Here is a 17,869-nt window from a genome sequence, read left to right on the forward strand (position 1 = left end):
GGAAATGAAAAATAACAATGAAAACCAACAATGGGAGGTAGTACAATAAAGGAAAAACTAAGCATAGAGGAAAAACTAATCATGTTAAGTATCATACATAACCAAATATGGCTGGAAATACAAACCATATCTCAATAGTAACCCTAAATGTTAATGGCTTAAATGCACCAATCAAAAGACATAGGCTAGTAGAATGGATTAAAAAAAAAGATCCAACAATATGCTGCCTACAGGAGACTCATCTGATAGAAAAAGACATACACAGACTGAAGGTGAAAGGTTGGGAAAAATCATATCACTCATACGGACCCCGGAAGCAAGCAGGGGTGTCCATACTTGTATCAAATAAAATAGACTTCAAGCCAAAGTTAATCAAAAGGGATAAACAAGGACAATACATACTGCTCAAGGGAACCATACACCAACAAGACTTGACGATCATTAATATATATGCCCCAAACAATGGTGCAGCTACGTTCATCAAACAAACTCTTCTCAAGTTCAAGAGTCTAATAGACCACAACACAATAATCATGGGAGATTTTAATACACCTCTCTCACCAATGGACAGATCTTCCAAACAAAAATTGAATAAAGAAACCATAGAGCTCAATAATACAATAAATAACTTAGACTTAATTGATATATACAGAATATACCACCCAACATCAAGCGGATACACTTTCTTCTCAGCAGCACATGGATCCTTCTCAAAAATAGACCATATATTATGTCACAGGGCAAAGCTTAGCAATTACAAAGGAGTTGAGATACTACCATGCATTTTATCTGATCATAATGGAATGAAATTGGAAATCAATAATAAAATGAGAAAGGAAAAACCCTACATCACATGGAGATTAAACAATATGCTACTGAATGAACAAAGGGTTACAGAAGACATCAAAGAGGAAATTAAAAAATTCTTAGAGGTAAACGAAAACTCAGAAACAACATATCGAAATCTTTGGGACACTATGAAAGCAGTACTAAGAGGAAAATTCATTTCATGGAGTTCATTCCTTAAAAGAAGGAAAAGCCAACAAATAAATGACCTCATACTACACCTCAAAGCCTTAGAAAAAGAAGAACAAATCAGCAGCAAATACAGTAGAAGGCAAGAAATAATTAAAATTAGAGCAGAAATCAATGAAATCGAAACAAAAGAAACAATCGAAAAAATTGACAAAACTAAAAGTTGGTTCTTTGAAAAATTAAATAAGATTGATAGACCACTAGCCACACTAACAAAGAGAAGAAGAGAGAGAACCCAAATTACTAGCTTACGGGATGAAAAAGGCAACATCACAACAGACAATTCAGAAATACAGACGATAATTAGAAATTATTTTGAAACCCTATACTCTAATAAAATAGAAGATAGTGAAGGCATAGATAAATTCCTTGAGACATATGAACTACCCAGATTGAATCAGGAAGATATAAACAACCTAAACAGATCAATATCAAGGGAGGAAATAGAAGAAGCCATCAAAAGACTACCAACCGAGCATCCACATCCTTACCTTGTTGGGAGTGGTCTTAGTCTGCGATGGTGGGCAGGCCCTGGGCTGGGAAGGGGACAGGCAGCTCTGCCCTCAGCTGGCTGTCATCAGGCTGCAGCCTCCTTCCCACCCAACTCCCAGCTGGGAGAGAAAACGCAGCATTACCGCAGCATCATTGTGACAGCCACGCATCCATTGCCCATGACCCCTCCACCCTCAGTCACCTGACCTCTGGCTCTGAGCCCTGTTCTGACCAAATCACGATGATGAGTATTTGGGGGTGGGTGGGTAAGGGGGGGAGTGGGAGGGGATGGAACCAACTTTTTCTGTATTTTGTATTGTATGTTTTCTTCAACATGTAACCAATCAGTATCTTGTCAATATAGTCAGCCGATCGATCGACCTCAAAAAAAAAAAAAAAAAAAAAGACTACCAACCAAGAAAAGCCCAGGACCGGATGGATATACAGCAGAGTTTTACAAAACATTTAAAGAGGAACTAATACCAATACTCCATAATCTATTTCAGGAGATAGAAAAAGAGGGAGAACTCCCAAATTCATTCTATGAGGCCAATATCACCCTGATTCCCAAACCAGAGAAGGACACCTCAAAGAAAGAAAACTACAGACCAATATCCCTAATGAATTTAGATGCAAAAATCCTCAATAAAATTCTGGCAAATCGTATACAAAAACATATCAAAAAGATTGTGCACCATGATCAAGTAGGATTCATCCCTGGGATGCAAGGCTGGTTCAATATACAGAAATCAATAAACGTTATTCACCACATCAATAGATTTAAAGATAAGAATCATACGATCATCTCGGTGGACGCAGAAAAAGCATTCGACAAAGTACAGCATCCCTTTATGTTCAAAACATTAGAAAAACTAGGGATAACAGGAACTTACCTCAAAATTATAAAAGCTATATATGCTAAGCCTCAGGCTAGCATCATTCTAAATGGAAAAAAACTGAAGGCATTCCCTCTAAAATCTGGAACAAGACAGGGATGCCCTCTCTCACCACTTCTATTCAATATAGTTCTCGAAACACTGGCCAGAGCAATTAGACAGACGAAAGAAATTAAAGGCATAAAAATAGGAAAAGAAGAACTTAAATTATCACTGTTTGCGGATGATATGATCCTATACCTAGAAGACACAAAAGGGTCTACAAAGAAACTACTAGAGCTAATAAATGAATTCAGCAAAGTGGCTGGATATAAAATCAACACGCATAAATCAAAGGCATTCCTGTATATCAGCGACAAATCTTCTGAACTGGAAATGAGGACATCTACCCCATTCACAATATCCTCAAAAAAAATAAAATACTTGGGAATCAACCTAACAAAAGAGGTGAAAGATTTATACAATGAAAACTACAGAACCCTAAAGAGAGAAATAGAAGAAGATCTCAGAAGATGGAAAAATATACCCTGTTCATGGATAGGCAGAACTAACATCATCAAAATGGCAATATTACCAAAAGTTCTCTATAGGTTCAATGCAATGCCAATCAAAATCCCAACGGCATTTCTTGTAGAAATAGATCAAGCAATCATGAAATTCATATGGAAAAATAAAAGACCCAGAATAGCAAAAGCAATTCTAAGCAGGAAGTGTGAATCAGGAGGTGTAGCGATACCAGATTTCAAACTGTACTACAAAGCAATAGTAACAAAAACAGCATGGTACTGGTACCAAAACAGGCGGGTGGACCAATGGTATAGAATAGAGGACACAGAAACCAATCCACAAAATTACAACTATCTTATATTCGATAAAGGGGCTAAAAGCATGCAATGGAGGAAGGATAGCATCTTCAACAAATGGTGCTGGGAAAACTGGAAATCCATATGCAATAAAATGAAACTGAATCCCCTCCTCTCGCCATGCACAAAAGTTAACTCAAAATGGATCAAGGACCTTGATATCAAATCAGAGACTATGCGTCTGATAGATGAAAAGGTTGGCTCCGATCTACATATTGTGGGGTCGGGCTCCAAATTCCTTAATAGGACACCCATAGCACAAGAGTTAAAAACAAGAATCAACAAATGGGACTTACTTAAACTAAAAAGTTTTTTCTCAGCAAGAGAAACAATAAGAGAGGTAAATAGGGAGCCTACATCATGGGAACAAATTTTTACTCCTCACACTTCAGATAGAGCCCTAATATCCAGAGTATACAAAGAACTCAAAAAATTAAACAATAAGAAAACAAATAACCCAATCAACAAATGGGCCAAAGACCTGAACAGACACTTCTCAGAGGAGGACATACAATCAATCAACAAGTACATGAAAAAATGCTCACCATCTCTAGCAGTCAGAGAAATGCAAATCAAAACCACCCTAAGATACCATCTCACTCCAGTAAGATTGGCAGCCATTATGAAGTCGAACAATAACAAGTGCTGGCGAGGATGTGGGGAAAAGGGTACTCTTATACATTGCTGGTGGGACTGCAAAATGGTGAGGCCAATATGGAAAGCAGTATGGAGATTCCTGGGAAAGCTGGGAATGGAACCACCATTTGACCCAGCTATTGCCCTTCTCGGACTATTCCCTGAAGACCTCAAAAGAGCGTACTACAGGGATACTGCCACATCGATGTTCATAGCAGCACAATTCACAATAGCTAGACTGTGGAACCAACCCCGATGCCCCTCAATAGATGAATGGATAAAAAAAATGTGGCATTTATACACAATGGAGTACTACGCAGCACTAAGAAATGACAAAATCATGGAATTTGCAGGGAAATGGATGGCACTAGAGCAGATTATGCTAAGTGAAGCTAGCCAATCCCTAAAAAACAAATGCCAAATGTCTTCTTTGATATAATGAGAGCAACCAAGAACAGAGCAGGGAGGAAGAGCAGGAGGAAAAGATTAACATTAAGCAGAGTCATGAAGTGGGAGGGAAAGGGAGAGAAAAGGGAAATTGCTTGGAAATGAAAGGAGACCCTCATTGTTATGCAAAATTACATATAAGAGTTTGTGAGGGGAATGGGAAAAAAATAAGAAGAGAAATGAATTACAGTAGATGGGGTAGAGAGAGAAGATGGGAGGGGAGGGGAGGGGGGATAGTAGAGGATAGGAAAGGTAGCAGAATACAACAGTTACTATTATGGTATTATGTAAAAATGTGGATGTGTAACCGATGTGATTCTGAAATCTTTGTAATGTTTTGAATAAAAAAATAAATAAATAAATAAATAAATTAAAAAAAAAAAAAAGGAAACTACATATGATAAAAAAAAGCAAAGCATATTTGTAGCAAGATTAGTTTTTTTCTCATTTCACATCAAGTCAAAAGAAATAAGTAAGGCTATAGAAGATATAAGCAACATAACAACTAACAACTAATAACTCCAATATTTAGATTCCTAACTTGGCCTCTCTCCTCAGCTTCAGACTTTAAATTGTCAACTCAACGTCTGTACTTGAACATCTAAAACTTAACATGTTTAAAACCAATCTTCCCCACCTAAATAAATGGCAATTTTTTCGGACAAATATGTTAAGACAGATCCTTGACTTGCATTTAAAGGAACAAAAGTATTTTTTTTTTTTTAATGGGGATAAATGGGAGAAAGAAATCAAATGAAGAACACACATAGGCCAGGTCTTTAAAAATATAACAGGTTGCAATTTAAGTTAGTGCATGAAGCAATACCTGCCTTTTTCTGTCTTTAGATGTTCTTGGTCAGCCTGTGAAGCATAGATGGCAGACAACACTGAAAAAACAGAGGCTAGCACTGTTTTCTGTTCTTGCAGTATGATGGGTGGGTCATCAGACTGGCAGAATTCATGGCAGACCAGGTCAAAAAGTAAAGTCCAAGTGTCTTTTCCAGTATCAGGACACTGTACTTAATAAAGAATATAAACAAAGTAGTAATTTAAAAATAAAGAAACTACTAAATTAGTAGATCTAATGCATCCCAATAAACCATCTTACCAATTGCTTGAATTCCATCATCCACTGTGGTAAGCAACTGTAAGATATGCATGTAAACATCAAGCCCTTCTGGGTTTTCAGAACTAAATACAAAAAGCAAAAAGCAGTGCATCAATAACTTTATTGTCTAGGGAATTTTATCTATTCACTCATTCTACAAATATTTATTACACTGTATTAGCCATTGCCCTAGGAGCTGAGGATAAAACAGTTCCCTATTTTATCCTCAGTTTTTAAATGCTCATTAGAACTTATGTTATAATAGGGAAAGAGTAAACAAGCAAATATGTAATATAATCACACAAAGGAAAGAGGTAAAATTCTTTTGGCTATGTCCTACAAAAACAACAATGCACAGACCTGCTAGACAATGTTTCCATCATTGTTTTCTTTTCAAATAATCAAAACAAAAAAATAACTGAGACATCTTTTTTTTTACTAAGGGTTGAACCCAGTAGTGCTTTACCACTGAGCTATAATCCAGCCCTTTTTATTTTGAGACAGGGTCTCGCTAAGTTGCTGAGGATCTTGCTAAATTGCTGAGGCTGGCCTAGAATTCACAATTCTCCTGTCTCAGTCTCCTGAGTCTCTGGGATTATAGGTGTGAATCACTGTACCAGGCAATAACTGAAACTATTATAGTAAGAAAGCACTAAGTATTGACAATGTTCTTAAAACTTTACAAGGTTATCCTAGTTCCATAGCTGAGTACAATAAAACCCTTAAAGCACAATTCTTATAAACAATTTGTTGTCTCAGAAATTAAAAGTGTTGGTTCTTCAACAAAACAATAAAATGAAAAGATAGTGAACAATTAAAACAATAGTTCAGCAAATGTTTATTTATGTACCTAAAACCTTCAGGCACTATGTTAGGGGCTAGGAAGACAGAGATGTTTAAGATATTACCACTACATTCTTAAAATTTATTGTTTAAAAGGCAGGAAGAAAATTAAAGCAGTAATTATAATAAAGTGAAATAAATTTAGCACTAGAAGAAATCCCAGTTGCCAAGAGAACACAAATCATGTATATTTCATTTAGACTGGAGGGTCAGGAAGGTATCTTAAGAGAAATGATGTTTACACAGAAACCTGAAAGGGTGTTGATATGTTTGAGGTAAGAGGAGAAAAACTATGCAAAGGCTTGGAGTCAGGAAAATTTTGTTCAGTTTGAAGAATTGAAGAAAATTTCATATGGCAACACAGAATACAAGGAACCAAAACAGAAAGGCTTTTTTCGGGGCCATACACCATGGTTTTTAAAAAATATAGACCTTATCCTAAGAAGGGCAACTGAAAAGTTTGAAGAATGACAATGAGATGATAAATGAGTACTTTGCAAAGACAGCTTTAAAGACTAGTCTTGGATAGCTAGGTACAGTGGCACACACCTATAATACCAGTGGTTTAGGACGATGAGGAGGAGGATCGTGAGGTCAAAGCCAGCCTCAGCAACTAAGCAAGATCCTAAGCAACTCAGCAAGACTGCATCTCTAGATAAAAAATAAAAAAGAGGGTTGGGGATGTGGCTCAGTGTTAAGCGCCCCTGGGGTCAATCCCCAGTACCACAAAAAGACCAGTCTGGGAAGAAGCAATCCCTAAAACCAGGAAAAACAGGTAACAGAATGTGGCAATTGTCCAGGTGAGAGACACAGAGCCTAGCTGTCACAAATGGGATCCTGGAAAAAGTCAGGACCATGACTTGAAAGTTGACTGGCTGTAGAAAAAGAGTGGGGTAGGAAGAGTCAGTAGCTTCACTATTTCTTCAACATATTCAAAGAGGATAATAACTGCATCATTTACTGATTGAAAATACTAAAGAAGCAGGAGGAAGAATGAAAAGTTTAATTCTCACTTAGTAAAGGACATAAAATAAATAGCTTTTCATGTGGCCTAAGAGCACTAAGAATGCAATAGTAACCACTAAGCAGATTAATAGCTGCTTATATAAAAATTCAATTATTTTAGTGACTAATAGTAAATAGTTTCAGTGTCATGTAAGAACTAATAATTTCTCATGGCAAGACAACAAACTGCCCAAATCAATCACCTTTCCAGATTGGTGTACCTACAAAAGGGGCAAGGAACAAGAAAACAAATGTTGATAACATTAATGGAAGTTGTTAAATATTTAATGTAAAAGGAAACACAAGAAAACCTTTTCTCTTTGATCTAAATTACATAAAATTGCTGGTGAAGTAGGAAAGTAACCACAATTATTGCTGAACAATCACCTATAACTAGATGATATTAAAACAAGTATTTTGAACCATTATGATACTTGCAAAGAATAAATATTCTGCCACACCAAATATTGGTAGGGAATGAAACCTAACAAAGACTATCAAAAAGAAACTAAGACTTCTATATCTAAGGCTACTTCTATCAGTTGGATTTTCCAGAACATTTTGCACAAAAAAGCTCACTTACCGTAATTGTTTGGCAGCTTCAAGTACACAGGGCACAATCCTAAATACTGGCTGCTCTTCAGAATCTTCCTGGGGTTGGCCCAAAGGCTGAGCAACCCCATTTCTAATCCATTCCAACATTAGTTTCTCATCCAAATCAAAGAGCTTGTCCACAACCTCCCCCACTTTCACCAGCAAGTCAACTGAAGAAAATAAAACAAATATTGAAATAAAAATGAGAATGTTGCAGGGCTGGAGTTGCAACTTAGAGCACTTGCCTAGCAAGTGTGAGGCATGGAGTTCGATTCTCAGCACTGCATATAAATAAATTAATTAAATAAAGGTCTATCAACAATTAAAAAAATTTTTTTTAATGTTTAAAGCAATAAGGTTAAGCAAAATTCGTTAAGCTATTCCAAAAGACATATCTTGCCAAGACAGTACTTATTCTAAGGGTGATCTGTTTATCTCTTATGTTTAAAATGATTATCTTCCTTCAGTAAGCAGAAAATTTATCAGTGTCCTGGGAATTTCAGAAGCAATTTTACTCCTTAAATCAAAAAACTTTTTCTTGCATTTAGCCTTTTTAAAAACATGACTTTCAGAAATAGTAACATGTTTTCCTAATAATTAAATGTACTCTAAAACATTTTTTCTAGATTACATGGTGACTTACCATTTGTTGAACTTGACATGATGAAACAAATGCTATCATAAATAGCTGGTTGTTCTCGTATCCTTTCAACCCAGACACTGGCCACTTCTGTCTGGGAAAGGCAAGTAAGCAACAACCTACATGATAAATGTCAACTTAATGTCTATCTTCCAAAAACAGTATAGGAAATTTAAGAATCAAGAATTAACTCTATTTTCCTAGATTCCCTTATGGGTGATTTATTTTTACAAAAAAGAAAAGCATACCTGCTTGTTTCCAGCAGAGTAGGCGGGTCTGAATCATACAAACAGTGCAATAACACTTGCCTACAAAACAAAAGTCCACATGCTTCACATCTCTCATTTCAAACATCAGAATTTTCATTTAATTTTTTAAACATTTTTACTGTGAAATAAAGCATATATGCAGAAAGGCCTATTAAAATACAAATCTACAGTCAATGAATTATAAAGGAAATGTTCATGTTCATTTTTAAGTTATCAATTTTTTAAAATATTTTTTTAGTAGTTGATGGGCCTTTATTTATTTATTTTATTTATGTGTGGTGCTAAGAATCAAACCCAGCATCTCACACATGCTAAAATATTCATGTTTCCAAGAAAGAGAAGAATGGTGCATATCCATGACCCCTATGTATCTTATTCTGAATCAGTTCTCTTTCCCATCTAGAAAAGGAAATACCAACTTTTCCAGCAACCAATTCCTGTTCTACAGTTTTATTATTTTATAGTTTTTAGTTTTGCTTTTGAACTTTATATGAAAGAAATTATATATTTTTTCCCTTAAAAAACTTCATCTATCCATCTATTTATCTTTGACACATAATTGTACATACTTACAAGGTACAGTAGGGCACTTCAATGCACATGTACGTATTCTTAAGTCTTAGTTTTGCTCAAAATCATGTGTAGGAAATCATGGAACCCACAAAAAGAGAAAAGCATACCTGCTTGTTTCCAGCAGAGTAGGCAGCTGTTCTTTAAGCATTCACTTGTATGAATATATTGTAACTTATTTTTCCAGACTACTGCTGATGGACACTGAGTCTATTTCAATTTGGGGTTATTTCAAACAATACTTCTGAAATAATGTTTGTATTAAGGAGTTGGGGGTATAGCTAAATAGCAGAACACCTGCTTAACATTCATGAGGCCCTGGATTCAATCCCAGCTCCAAAAGATGATAATAATAATGATAGTATATGTGTATCCTAATGTACATGTGCAATTTTTCTTACTACATACCTATAAGTGGCATTCTTGTGTCATAACATATGCATATCTTCCAATTTGACTAGAAGTACTCAACTGTTCTTTTTCTTTTCTGGTACTGGGGATTGAGCCCAGGGGTACTTAACCACTGATCCACATCCCTAGCCCTATTTTTTATTTTAAAGCAAGGTCTTGCTAAGTTACAGAGGGCCTCATTAAGTTGCTGAGGCTGGCTTTGAACTTGTCATCCTCCTGCCTTCGCTTCCCAAGTCACTGGGATTACAGGTGAATGCCACTTCACCAGCCTTGGTCATATGTTCTCAAACTGAACAAATTCATATCCCTTTAGCAATATAAATTGTTCTATACTAATTTTAAGATAAACATTAATTGAATTTAAAAGACATGTTAACATTTTTCATTATCAGATTTTTGATAGGGAATGCTAGAGATGAAATGCAATCCTGAGAAATCTACTCCATGAATGATTATAAATTAGTGAGGAATAAATACTTTGAACTAGTATCTTAAATCTCTCCACACCTCGAAGACAAAAACCAACTTTTTCTAGAGACTCAGGTACTTGAATCCTGTGATAAACTTATATAACCCCATCTCTGACAAAAACTGTCTAGAACAGTCTCCATAGCCATTTTGGATACAAATTTCTTTTAGATCCTGAATAATAGCCATGTACCCTATATTGAAAAAATGAATACACTCATCAAATTTAGCATGTAATTTCACTAAGGTTTCCCCCATTGAAAAACCTTCTGCCGAAAACTTTCCTGGCTATAGAAGAGAACTAGCCTCCAAGCAGAAATACGAAAGCCTCTAATCAGAGTCAATCTTTTATCTTCTAGTCTGTTGGTAAGTTCTGCTCCCTGATCTAAGTGAAAGCTCTCAGAGTGACACTGTTTAACAAATCTAGTGTCCTAAACTCTGGATCTCTGAGGCCTTGCATTCCCTATGCCTACATTGTTTTAGATTCTGATTCACTGCCCCCATCTCCAAGTTTGACCTCATGGATCCTTCTTCTGGCCTGCTTACATTTGCACTCAGGTTCCTTTGATATTCATAAAGAATAAACTGGCTTAACTCCTGAATCATGCCCATATGCAAGTGTGGAAGTCCCTAGCTACCATTAACATGCAATGAAGTTCCTGCAGCATGTTCATCAACAACTTTATCTTTCACATTTTCTCATCTCTCATTTCCTTAGGGATATAAAATATGAATCCATTTTAAAAATATAATTATCATGATAAGACTTACCCAAGATTTTTATCACTGCTGATGGACACACATATCTCTTGGAAACAGGCCATATTACCTAAAATCCCCACACAGATTTCCTGCCAAAGCAAATTTCATAGGTCACAATGGTTCTGAGATAAAAGACATATACAAAAAAAAAAAAAAAACCAAACCAAAAAACTATTTATTAGCACTTATTAAGATCAGCCACTACATGTCATTTCATATAATTTATGAGGTAGGTATTACTATTATTCCCATCCTTCAGATAGGGAAAGTCAAGCAACATTCAACCACTATTTCTTCCTGCACCTCAGTAGTCAAGATGCAAAAAGATTAGGGCTGTGATGGATGAAGATAGTGATGCGGGCATAGAAAAAGATGAAGATAAGGAAGACAAGGATAAGGAAGAGTGAAAGCAAAAAAATCTATTGGAAAGTAAAGGAGAAAGCAGTTGAACATGACTCATAGATTTCAAGTTGCTTCATTTCCCCAGAGATTGATTCCATTAACAGGAAAACTGAAAAAAGAAAATTGTATAAAAGGACACAATGAATTCATGCAGCACAGTATACTTGCTGGAACATGAGATTTGCTCAGGGGGTTTGTTAACAATACTGACTTCCAAGTCCCATCTAGATCAACTGAATCTGAATGTCTAGCATAGAGCCTCAGAAGTTAATGTTTACCAAGCACATCAGGTGGTTTTTATGATCAGGTAAATGTGATAATCACTGAGTTAGGACATATGAAATCTGGGATTAGAAAATGCAGCATGCAAGTAGAAAATGCCTGAAGAAAGTTAGAGATGTGGCACCAGTTACCAGATAGAAGTCAAGGTTTTGAACCCACAATACAGAGCTGTAATATACAAGTGTAAAATAAGGAAATGAATACTAAAAAAAAAAAAAAAAAAAAAAGCCTGGGTTCTGAATCTAAGAAAGAGTTCATACCCAGGGTACAGAAAGAAAGCAGCCAATGGAAGTGACAGAGAAGGGCTGGGGATGGGCTCAAGCGGTAGCAAGCTCGCCTGGCATGCGTGTGGCCCGGGTTCAATCCTCAGCATCACATACAAACAAAGATGTTGTGTCCACCGAAAACTAAAAAGTAAATTCTCAAAAAAAAAAAAAAAAAAAGAAAGTGACAGAGAAGGGACTGAAGAGGTCAGAGACCAGAGAGGGCAAGTGTCACAGAAGCTTCAGAGATGGAGTGTTTCAATAAAATGTGGGTGGTCAAATGTTGAGAAAAGATGAAAAGAGAGTAGGGACAGAAAAAAACACATACTTCCCTTATAAACAATGACAGAACTTCCAATCAAACACCAAGTACCATAGTGCTGGCCACTCATCAGAATAACCTAGGGAATGTCAAAAGTTGCTGAGTGGCCGGGTGCGTTTGCATGCACCTGTAATCCCAGCAGCTCCAGAGGCTGAGGCAGGAGGATCACAAATTCAAAGCCAGTCTCAGCAAGGGTTAGGTACTAAGCAACTCAGTGAGACCCTGTCTCTACATACAAAAAACAGGGCTGGGGATGTGGCTCAGTGGTTGAGTGACCCTGAGTTCAATCCTTGGTATTAAAAAAAAAAAAAAAAAGTTGTTGAGTGCAGCATGCATGGAGATACAGCCTGAATGATAGGATTTTTAAAAATTCCTTCAACAAAGCTTCTCAACCTATGATTCTGCTGTAGAGCACTAGTGTCACTTGGAAGTATATATGAACCCTAACAAATTCGATCAGAAACTCAGGAGGTAGGCTCAGCAATCAGTGATCTGGGATTGAAGAAAGTTAGGAATGTTGACCAGTCTGAGAACATGTTGAAGTTTGAGAACCTGTGGTATTTGGTCTCAAGACAATTACTGCTGTAGTAGGCTGTGGCTAGAAGACACATTCAACAATATGACTAATTCCTGAAAGGTGCCATTTCTGACATGTTTATTTCTTAAATAATTATGAGTCAATGTATTTAAGATAGAAAAATTAAGAGAAATAACACAAAATTGTCAAATTCTTCTATTAGTATAAGGATCCAAGGAAATACTGGTTCATCTGTACCCAATTCAGGTAGAACATTTTATAAGATAAAAATTTTAATTCAACATTCAATTCATAAAAATATTCTACAGAATTCCATTCTTTGAAATCTCAAAGAAAGAAAAGCAATTCAGTACTGTGTTATACTGGAGTCAGGCCTAGATTCAAATCCCAACTTCATTCTTAATTAGTTTTGTGGCCTTGGACACATCTTAACCCGAGACACAGTTGTCTATAAAGTATGCCTCACAGGAGTAGTAAAACCAAATGCTCTGTAAATAATAATTATTTATAATTAAATTATTCAACAAATACATCCATCATATGGATAGCACATGGCAACTTAAATGGCAATAAAGCACAGGACATTTAACATTTCACAAATAAAGACCTCTCATTTAGTTTTTATCTATTATTCTTAGGAATTTACTATCAACAATAACTACTAAGATCTTACTTATTTGGAAAGGCATGGAAGAAAAAAAAACTACTTTGAGTAACTGATATGAACACTGAGAAGAGACAGAGGGCACACAAAGAGATGGCCATCACAATAAGCTGGTGAGATGGAATGTAGACAGGCCTATCCAAATTAGGACCATCTAGACAGTAGTTTTTTTTTTTTTTTTTTTTTTGGGGGGGGGGTGCCAGGAATTGAACTTAGAGGGACTTGACCACTGAGCCACCCCCAGCCCTATTTTGTATTTTATTTAGAGATAGGGTCTCACTGTTTTGCTTGGCACCTCACTTTTGCTGAGGCTGGCTTTGAACTGGAAGGTAGATTTTATGCTAGAAAGATGATTCAGGTTCAGATTGTGGAAGTCTTAAGAAACAGGCTAAGTTCAGAATGGCTCTTAAGCAATGGAAGCTTTTGAGTGAAAAAGAACAATGAACTGAGAAACAGGAGGTCCAGGAACTGTTCTCTGTTTGTCACATATTAGCAGCATAACATAGTTATACCTATCTAGTTTCTACAGTTGTTAAACGAAACTATTGATCTCCCTAATGCAGTCCAAATCTAAAATTCTATGGCTCTAATAATTTTAAGTAGTACATTACCTAGTAATGTTCAATAAACATTTACAGACTGATATTATTGATTTATAGACAGTAAGAAAATCAAAGTGAAAAAAATGAAATGTATACTTACTCTTAATCGAGGACACTTGGATCTGGCCAGTACTCCCATAAATATGTCAGGAGCCTTAAATTCTTGGAGAAATAAAGCCACATCCTATAAACAAAAATGAATGTTAACTTGGATGCTGAATAGTCTTCTTTAAACTCCATAGCTAAGGCAACTTTAAAAAAAAAAATTTTTAATTTCATATATACTACCATTAGGACACAAGAGAGAAAAAAACCCTTTGAGGAACTGTGCCAATAGATAAAAACAAGGTTAGAAAGTTTTTGTGGTATTTAGTCTCAAGACAATGGAACAATTCCATAAACAAATCTAAACTCACTGTGATACTCTGGAGAATTGTCCTCCTTTTATTCTGCCCTGATTATATTTACATACCAGGAATTCTCAATAACTTAGTCAAACACACTTGCTAATTTTGTCAGAAGCTAATGTTAAAGGAAAGAGTAAAATCCTAATTCCTATCCTCCAAGGCTTAAAACACAATAAAGGAAACAGGTGAGAACAGCTATTGGGTCATATTAAAAAATCAGAACTTGGGGGCTGGGGTTGTAGCTAAGTGGTAGAGCACTTGCCTAGCATGTGTGAGGCACTGGGTTCAATCCTCAGCACCACATAAAAAATAAGTAAATTAAATAAAGGTATTGTGTCCATCTATAACAAAAAACATTTTTTAAAAAATTAGAATTTGTATTTTCAAAATTCTCAGTAGAATGGGCTGGGGATGTGGCTCAAGCGGTAGCGTGCCATGCCTGGCATGCATGCGGCCCGGGTTCGATCCTCAGCACCACATACAAACAAAGATGTTGTGTCTGCCAAATACTAAAAAATAAATATTAAAAAAAAAAAAAAAATTCTCAGTAGAAAAAATTCTGATCACAATATAAGAGTGAGTTTGCTTAGTCTACAATGCCAAACAGGGGCACACCACACAAACCTGGAGTGGACATGTAATCCCAAAAAGGCCAAATCCTGCCGAAGAATGTGAGATGCAAAAACTAAATTAGTTAACTATGGAAGATGGGGATGTGAATTGTTAAAGAGTTATATGCCACACAATGATGTTTCAGTCAGTGACAGACTACCTATAGGATGATGGTCGCATAAAATTACGCATAAAATTAATTATCTAGTGATGTCATAGGTATCTTAGTGGGTTTAAGTACGTTCTGTGATATTCACAGGACAATTGCACATATTTTCAGAGACAAATTTTTAGCATTCATAACTTCTGGGACTATTCCTTGAACAATATATTCAAGTAACTACAGACACTCAAGAAAGCCTTTGCTCAGAGAGTGAAGGACTGAACCTATTCTAAAAATCCACTCACCACCTTCTCACCTAAGAGTCTGAAATTTCAATGTTTCATCTCTAACCTCATACCTCATCCATTGACATATCCCATACTCTGCAAATTTCATTCTCCATTTCTTCATCAAGCTCCATCTGCTGCTCCTCATCATCTGAGCCAGATTTGGTGTTCTGAGGTCTAACAATCTTCAAAAGAAAAAAATAAAAATTTTCTATAGTACTTCGTAATTAATATATCCCATAACCACTTAAAAGTCCAGAGACTCTCCTCAAAGTATCTTCTCTCACAAACATCTTGTTTTAAAAATTAATGCCTTGGGTAGATCTATTCATTCAACACTTATTGATCAAATACTGTTGCTAGAAAACTGGGATAAATAAGATGTAATCCCTGCTTTCATGCATTTTAGGATTAGTGGGGATAAGACATGTAAATTGATAGTCACAAAAATTTTATGACTCAACTGAATTATGAACTAAGATTTGGAGTAGGACCTATGATGGACTAATTACCTATTTCTGAGAGAAGCTGGGAGTCACTCCTTTTAGGAAGTGATATTTAAGCTAAATCTTGGAGGGAAAATAGGGAGTTTGTCAGGTGACAAAGATAAGAGCATTCAGAGATAAGAATCAGAGTTAAGAAAGTGCCTAGCATTTGGGGAATGGTGTACAGTTTGCTGTTGATGGAACACACTGTACCATGAGCAGAGAAGCCTGGAGAGGCTGCAAAAAACTCTGGATTCCAAGCTAAGAAATATATGCATTTTGCTTCAACAGTCAAACAAGAACTAAGAGGAGTATCAACAACTTTTTTTTTTTTTTTTTTTTTTTTTTTGTCTTAAGGAAGATTATTCTGGAAGCTGTGTAGAAAGAAAAAGGACAGGAAAGGACAGAAATTGGAAGAGGGGAATCTAGTTGAGATGCGGAGAGGAAAAAAACCTTACATTTACTGAGTCTCCTATAAGTCAAAAACCATGGTGGGTACTCTATGATCATTATGTCACTTAACATATATAAAAACTCTATATATGACATTACAGGTATTATCATCCTATTTTATAGAAATTGCCTGAGAAATCAAAGTTCTTGGTGGTTAGGTGACTTGCCCAAAGTAATGCAGTTAGTAGATGATGAGGCTACATCTTTGACATCCATTTATTCTACAAAAATAGTCCATGAATCATATAAATTTTAAGGGCTTGGGCTTCAGAAATGACGATGGGGCTGGGGAGCATAGTTCTATGTCTTTGGAAAACTTGCAAAATTACGGTAAGTGCAAACGTCCCGACATCCCTGACACTAAACATTTCTTGGCGTCAAGGCGCACCAAAGTGGCCCCAGGCAGTTTGCGGGTCAGCTGAGGTTGCGAGGCGCCATTTGCAGAGCGTTCGCTTGGGAAGGGGTCGTCGGGGGATTGGCGACTCCCGAAGCCCGAGGGGCTGCCAACTACCGGGCCGAACCACCTGAGGGGCAGCCCCAGCGTGCACGATTTCCACACCTGGATGAGCCCGCTGAGGACGCCAAAGAGCCAGTGTTTGCTGTAGACCGTGCTCCCAATGCAGTCTCCTCCAGCAGTCTCCTCATGCTCCTTCTCGTCCCGACTGGGCGGCGGCGGCGAGGGGTTGCGGTCCATGACTGAGCGCGCCCGCAGCACCCGGGAGCCGCGCCGGAAGCCGGGGAGGAGAGGAAAGGTCTCCTCACGCTAGAGGGCCCAGCGCGCCTGGCGCGGCTCCTGACACAGCGCCCCCTGCTGCTCGAAGCCCGCCCGGCCAAAGGACCCGCCCCAAAAGTGGACTCATGATTGTTACTTGTCACCCTCTCTGGACCAAGTATTCCGTTTCTCCAGGAAATTTTAGTCTGACTGGAGGAGGGGAGGAAGAGAATAGGCCAGTGTTTCTGATACAGACCCGAATCTTGAACTATCGGACCTATTCCACTTGCCTTCTCTGACAGCTAGAATCATCCATCTCTCTCCACCGTTGCTATTCTTAAAAGACATCCATCCATAAGTATTCATTCCTCTCTCAGGTGTGATTGGAATTGCAGGAAAGACAAAAGTCGCCAGAAAAATGTCAATATTCCAACTCCTTCTCAGCAAATATTTTACAGCACCCATTTTAATTTTTAAAAAATATTTTTAGTATAGATGGAACATATTTTATTTATTTTTATGTGGTGAGGATCAAACCCAGTGCCTCACCTGTGCTAGGCAAGTGCTCTACCACTGAGCCACAACCCAGTCCCCCCATTTTAATTTAATGAAATTAAATTTATAGGTTTCCACATGTAATTTCAAAATATTAATATAATAACCTAACAATTAGAGGACATCAAATTAATTTAAAGTAT

General features: G+C 37.0%; 1 protein-coding gene across 2 annotated transcripts in view; it reads right to left on the minus strand.

The window, feature by feature from the left end:
- The window catches only part of Saal1 (serum amyloid A like 1), a 31,589-nt gene extending 14,408 nt beyond the window's left edge, over positions 1-17,181 (minus strand). For both annotated transcript variants that reach the window (XM_077108860.1, XM_077108859.1), the window contains exons 1-9: positions 17,019-17,181; positions 15,593-15,706; positions 14,213-14,296; positions 11,049-11,128; positions 8,808-8,867; positions 8,563-8,678; positions 7,909-8,089; positions 5,478-5,560; positions 5,200-5,388 (exon numbers count right to left, since the gene is read on the minus strand). In XM_077108860.1, coding sequence (XP_076964975.1) covers positions 5,200-5,388; positions 5,478-5,560; positions 7,909-8,089; positions 8,563-8,678; positions 8,808-8,867; positions 11,049-11,128; positions 14,213-14,296; positions 15,593-15,706; positions 17,019-17,153 — 1,042 coding nt within the window. In that variant the 5' untranslated portion in view covers positions 17,154-17,181. The remainder of the gene's footprint in view (positions 1-5,199; positions 5,389-5,477; positions 5,561-7,908; positions 8,090-8,562; positions 8,679-8,807; positions 8,868-11,048; positions 11,129-14,212; positions 14,297-15,592; positions 15,707-17,018) is intronic.
- Between the last annotated feature and the right edge of the window lie 688 nt (positions 17,182-17,869).

This window comes from Callospermophilus lateralis, chromosome 2, assembly GCF_048772815.1.
Source record: "Callospermophilus lateralis isolate mCalLat2 chromosome 2, mCalLat2.hap1, whole genome shotgun sequence".
Lineage (NCBI taxonomy): Eukaryota > Metazoa > Chordata > Mammalia > Rodentia > Sciuridae > Callospermophilus > Callospermophilus lateralis.